The sequence below is a fragment of the Carlito syrichta genome, unplaced genomic scaffold, assembly GCF_000164805.1.
Source record: "Carlito syrichta isolate Samal-C Ts95f unplaced genomic scaffold, Tarsius_syrichta-2.0.1 Scaffold314605, whole genome shotgun sequence".
Lineage (NCBI taxonomy): Eukaryota > Metazoa > Chordata > Mammalia > Primates > Tarsiidae > Carlito > Carlito syrichta.
In genome coordinates this window covers 85,280-91,006 of record NW_007258701.1, presented here as the reverse complement: position 1 = coordinate 91,006, position 5,727 = coordinate 85,280, and the positions used below count along the sequence as shown (strand labels likewise).

General features: G+C 40.1%; 1 protein-coding gene across 1 annotated transcript in view; it reads right to left on the bottom strand.

Annotated features, from left to right (window-relative positions):
- The window catches only part of XPO6 (exportin 6), a 102,682-nt gene that overhangs the window by 48,625 nt on the left and 48,330 nt on the right, over positions 1–5,727 (bottom strand). The window contains exons 10-11 of the mRNA XM_021719377.1: positions 4,535–4,627; positions 3,083–3,152 (exon numbers count right to left, since the gene is read on the bottom strand). Of these exons, the coding sequence (XP_021575052.1) occupies positions 3,083–3,152; positions 4,535–4,627 (163 nt within the window). The remainder of the gene's footprint in view (positions 1–3,082; positions 3,153–4,534; positions 4,628–5,727) is intronic.

The following is a 5,727-nucleotide window of genomic DNA, read 5'->3' as shown; positions in this document are numbered from 1 at the left end:
GGCCCTAACGTTAAGCATAATTAAATCTTCTCTTTTTGGAGGACTGAAGGAGGTGAAGGTGTAAAAATTATCATTTCAGTGAGGCATTCCACTAATAAGAACAAACAAATCATAAATGAACCCAAGCAGAAGAGAGAATATAGTCTAAAAATCTTATATATGTTGTAGATGAAACGATCCCTTAGGCAGGCAAGAGTGCATGGCTAACCAGAAAGTTAAAGGGGTCACTCAGAACAGAAACAGAATGAGGGAGTATCTCAGTGCGGGGTAACAGAAGTCAAATACAGAATGGATACTTTAGGGTCATGTAAGGACATAAATGCCATATAAGGGGAGAGTTTCCTCGTCCACAAAGAGTAGAATAGACAGAAGGGAGAGGAAAGGATGACATGCCAGGAGCAAGAGAGGCACAATGCAACTGAAGAGCCACAGGGACACGTTTTGCCTTGAGGAAGTAGAAGCAAGATCAGCAGTAGTAGGGGAAATAGTAAAAAGCACACAGCAGCCTCAGGATTTGAATCCTCTGGCAAAATCAAAAGTCAGGAGCCTTCTGGGCTAGGTAACAACCCAGTAGATATCGCTGTTGGCCAAAATGTACCTCCTATTATCAAAAATAATAAAAGCATCAGAAGAGGAAAAGAATCATGGCTGAACCCATTTACACAGGCTCCAGAAAGGAGTCAAGAATTAAAGGCTGGGCTAAAAGGTAAAGTGCAAATGAGAGGAGGAGTCATAGCCTCTCAGGGGAAAAGAGAACATGGTTTCTCTTGCCAGGCAGTAAGGCTGACTAACATAGCATGGAGGTTATTTGAGAGGGTAAATGATTATGGGAACCAGGGAACAAACTACTCAATAGTTTCAATTTTTTAATACCTTTTGCATTGGAAACTTGGCTTTTGAGCCACCAAAGAATAGGGAATGCTTCGTCATGGATAGGAGAGCTCATTTAAAACAGGAAATAAGTTATTTCTCTGGTCTGAGAGGTTTTGCCATTGGAGTACACACCAAGGATCATGGCTAAGGATGAGATTTATAAATGATCTAGGAGTACACACCAAGGATCATGGCTAAGGATGAGATTTATAAATGATCTAGAAGAGCCAAGTGCTCTGTGAAATTGCTGGTAAATAGGCGGCAATGAGAGCAGGTATACGATATTCCATTCACGGAAAAATAAATCAGATTATCCTTCTGGAATGAAAACTCTGAGCTATCAGTTATGTCTCAGAAAAGGAATTTAAGATTCACTGCAGATTTTCACCAGAAAACAGACTCAACAGAATATAAAATCATTTTTATTTTTATTTATTTATTTATTTATTTATTTTTTGAGTTGGACTCTCACTCTGTCGCCCAGACTGGAGTGCAGTGGCCGCTCCCGGCCACCACAACCTCGACCTGCTGGGCTCTGGTGATCCTTCCGCCTCAGCTTTCCAAGTAGCTGGAACTACAGGCGCACGCTACCACGCCCGACTAATTTTTGATTTATTGTAGAGATGAGGTATTGCCAAGTTGCCCAGGTGGGTCTCGAACTCGCAGGCTCAGGCAATCCACTCACCTCAGCCTCCCAAAGGCGCGGGATTACAGGCTGAGCCACCGAGTCCGGCTATAAAATAATTTTTAAAAAAACTACTACAACACTTAGTAGGAAATAGAGTCAATTTGGGGGGCAAAGGAGAGCACACGCTTGATTTTTTTAATAAGTCAAGAATAATGTCTTTAGGGTTCTGAGCACACTCCAATTTGAATAGTGGCTTTGAAGAAAAGACCACCTGGGTAATATTATTCTCAAGAATGGATTCTGGAAACATCTGTAGAATTTTTACGCTGTCAAATGATTTTCATTAGTGTTGATAGCATATTTTGCAGATATGCTTGTTTTGAAAGTGTCTTTTTAAAGTTCTTACCCTGTCTACAAAGCCAGGGCCTATACTCAGGGCATGCCAAGTCCCATCAACCTCCTGGGGCTCACTAGATTTTGTAGAAGCCAATATAGTCATGGAAACAAGCTGTCACGGGCCACCAGAAGGGCAGCCTCAGAAAGAGGCATCCGTGGAGGCTCTGCCATGAATAACAAGCTCATCCAGGAGATAGGCTGGACTGTGGGCACTTCTGTATTAGGCTGAACCAACAGTTATACAACAGAGGGGCTGCAAGCCAGGGCGAGGCATAACTCCTGTAAGAAAAACACTGTGAAGAAGAGCAGCTGACAGGACAGGGAGGACATGTGCATTTTTAAGTTACTGGTGTTGGCAAAAATGAATGTCAGATCTTAGTTTTTTCAACCTTGTATTATGCCTTATTATACCATCCTGGAACTAGTACTATTAAGAAGCTATGAGACCTTGGATAAATTAACATCTCTGAACATAAATGTTCTCTTATGTAAAACAGAGGTAACCAGTATTAGCACTTATACCTTGCAAAACAATTGAAAGAAATAACACAAGTAAATAGTACAGCGCCTGGCATGTAATGAGAGCTGTACAAATGGAGACTATTATTAGTATTATCAATAAAATAACAACCCCAATGCTAACCCTAAGTAGGTAGGGCCTGTAAATGACAGCCAAGTCTTTCCAACTAGGTACAGCCTGAGTCTCCCACCCGCCATTTATAACAGGAGAGCTAACGATCACTAGCTATCAGTGTACCCCGGCTCTGGAGCTGTTCTTATGTTCTCCTGATTCTAAAAATCAAACAAGAAAGAACACATCACCAGAAAGTCTAAGGCTATTCTTTCGAGTATAATTGCTGGTTTAAAGGACTTGGGGAAATATTCTAGTGTTGTTAGTAAGTTTTGTATCTTTGCTTCAAATTAGCTCATTTTTCCATACATTTATTTGGAATATACTGTCATAAATTCATCTTTTGCCTCTCCCACACCATTTTTTGATCAGGAGTCTTTAAAAATTCTCCCTGTTTAGAAGTGGGGAGAGATGGCGAGCAGAAAGCTAGAGTAAAGAGATTGTGTTCTGACAACAAAGGCAGCAGTATTGAAATATTTTCTTAATTGTAATTCTAAATAATTTCAATGTTTTCTTGAATGTTTGGCTAAATTAGAAAATAAAAACCAGTTTACCTGATCCTGAAGTAACTATAAACTGCTGTAATCCCAAATAAACTTCTAAATTGTCCTGAAGAACTGGGAACTGTAAATAAAGAAACAAAGATTTTTTTTTTTAACCATAAAACAAGTTTGAACAGCATTTTAATATTAAAACATTACAAGTACCTATGGGGCAGGATAAAAGACTTTTCTCTGGGAACCCTTTTATATGTATCTAAGAAGAAGTGGCTCTTCTTCAGTGTCTTCCCTAACAATTTCCAACAATTTCTTTTTTTTTTTTTTTGAGTTGGAGTCTCACTTTGTCACCCAGACTGGCGATCCTTCCGCCTCAGCCTTCCAAGTAGCTGGAACTACAGGCATGCGCTACCACACCTGGCAAATTTTTTGATTTATTGTAGAGAGGAGGTCTCACCAAGTTGCCCGGGCGGGTCTCGAACCCACAGGCTCAGGCAATCCACTCACCTCAGCCTCCCAAAGCACGGGATTACAGGCTGAGCCACCGAGCCCGGCTTCCAACAATTTCTATAGTCAAAACCACCAATTAATATACAGAATAAGAAATGACACAACTGATCAGTTTGACACTTTTTTTTAAAGCAAAGCAAGGGACACTAAGGTATGATTAATGCATTCCCAACAAAGGACATCAAGTCCCAAATAATCTATATCCTCTAGAGCTCTGAGATAGGGCCATACCTTCCTTCAAAGTCAAGGGAGCTCCTGTCCTTGAGAGAACAATAGATATGCCTTATTAAAGTGCATGGCAAAGTGAAAAGTCAGCCAGGTTATTCAGAAATCATGTAGCAGGTAGGACTTCATAACCAGAGCTGCATCTTTCTTTCTAAAGCTGCTACACTCACTATTAAGATAAAAACAAGACTTAACTGTGACAGGCCCCTAAGAAAGACAGATGGCAAAGGAAAATGACACTTTTCACGAGAGATCACAAGGTACAGCTGGGTCATACAATGCAAAATCTGGCCTCAAAGCATTATCTTACCTATGAAGAAGAGATCGACTTAATGAAATCTCTTCAAATAACAAGCACCACTAAGTAAATAAAATCATTCCTTAGAGATTCCAAGCACACAAGCCAGGCAGAGACAGCTACCAACTTTCCAGGAGCAAGATTTACAAAGACTAGCTTTTCAAGAATTCTAACTTTTACAAATAATATCTGCTTGACCTAGTCACTTTCAAGGAAGTGATGAAGGCATTCAGGCATTAGTAAAATTCATGTTATATTCAAGACTGGGCTTCCAAAAGTTAACTTAAAAATATTTCTTGAAAATGTTAACATTTGTTACATTTGAGGGTAGCTTATGTAATTATTATTCTCTGTTTTAAAAAATTATGTAGGGGGAAAGACAGGGAGGAGTGGTAGAAAGAGATAAAAAAAAAATCCATGGTCTATGTACAGGGAAATAATTAAGACTCTTCATTCCCCTTCAGATGGTGCGTTACCAGTGTTGAGAAGGCATGTGTGGGAAGGAGTTCCATCACTTTGGCCACTACCTCCAAGCTCTGGCGTAAGTATCGCTGCCACTCTGTCTGTTGCTGTAAAGAAAACAGAAAAGAATCAGTTCTCCCTGACCGGTACAATCTTCTCATCTTCCTTGCCAATCTCTCCTTTGCCTCAAGTCCACTTCTAGACATAAAATTTTGAAAAAAATGGAAAATTATAGAGTCAGGTTATCTAGTACTTTAAAAAGGCCAAGCTCAAATAGTTCTTTAAACAATGAGTTCATTTCATAAGAAGCTATTTCCTCAGAAAGATCCACCTAGAATTATAGGAAAACAGAGATAAACGGCTGCTTTGAAACACCTGAGTCCCCTTTATATCATTCCGCCTACAGAAATTGATCACACACCACCTTCTGAAACAGTCCCTTACTATGTTTCTACACATGTAACTAACCCAGTGCCACTCAAAGTGTCCACAGACAGCAGGCATCAGCATCCCCTGGGGGTTTGTCAGAAATGCAAATTTTGTGGTCCCTACCCCAAGTCTCCAGAATCAGAATCTGCTTAACAAGCTGTTCTAGTGATTCTTATCCATGCTAAAGTTTAAGAAGCAAGACATACCCTTACCCTTTTGTGAGCTGAAGAAATTAAGGCTTAAAGAAATTCTATACCCAACCCTCCATTTCCTCTGTGCCCAAGATTGCAGAGTTTCCAATCTAGGCCATCTGACTCTAAGAACAGGGCTCTTTCTAACACAAACATGGCTATCCATAAGTTCCTGACCACGCCACACTTTTATTTTAAGAACAATAACAGTTACTTTTAAAGTACCTGGTGGCTAAAGAGAAAAAAATAAACACTAGAATTGTGTCCTTGAAGACATTTTCCTTACTAATAATGTTGGGCATATCAGCATCAATAAATTCAAGATTGATTTTTAAGAAAAAGCGGTTTGTAGGCTGGGCACGGTGGTTCACGCCCATCATCCCAGCACTTTGGGAGGCCAAGGTGAGAGGACTGCTTGAGCCCAGAAGTTTGAGATCAGCCTAGGCAACATAATGAGACCTCATCACTATAAATAAAAAAAATAAAAATAAAACAGCCAGGCATGGTGGCATGTGCCTGTAATCCCACCTACTTGGGAAGAAACTGAGGTGGAAGGATTGTCTAAGCTTAGCAGGTTGATGCTGCAG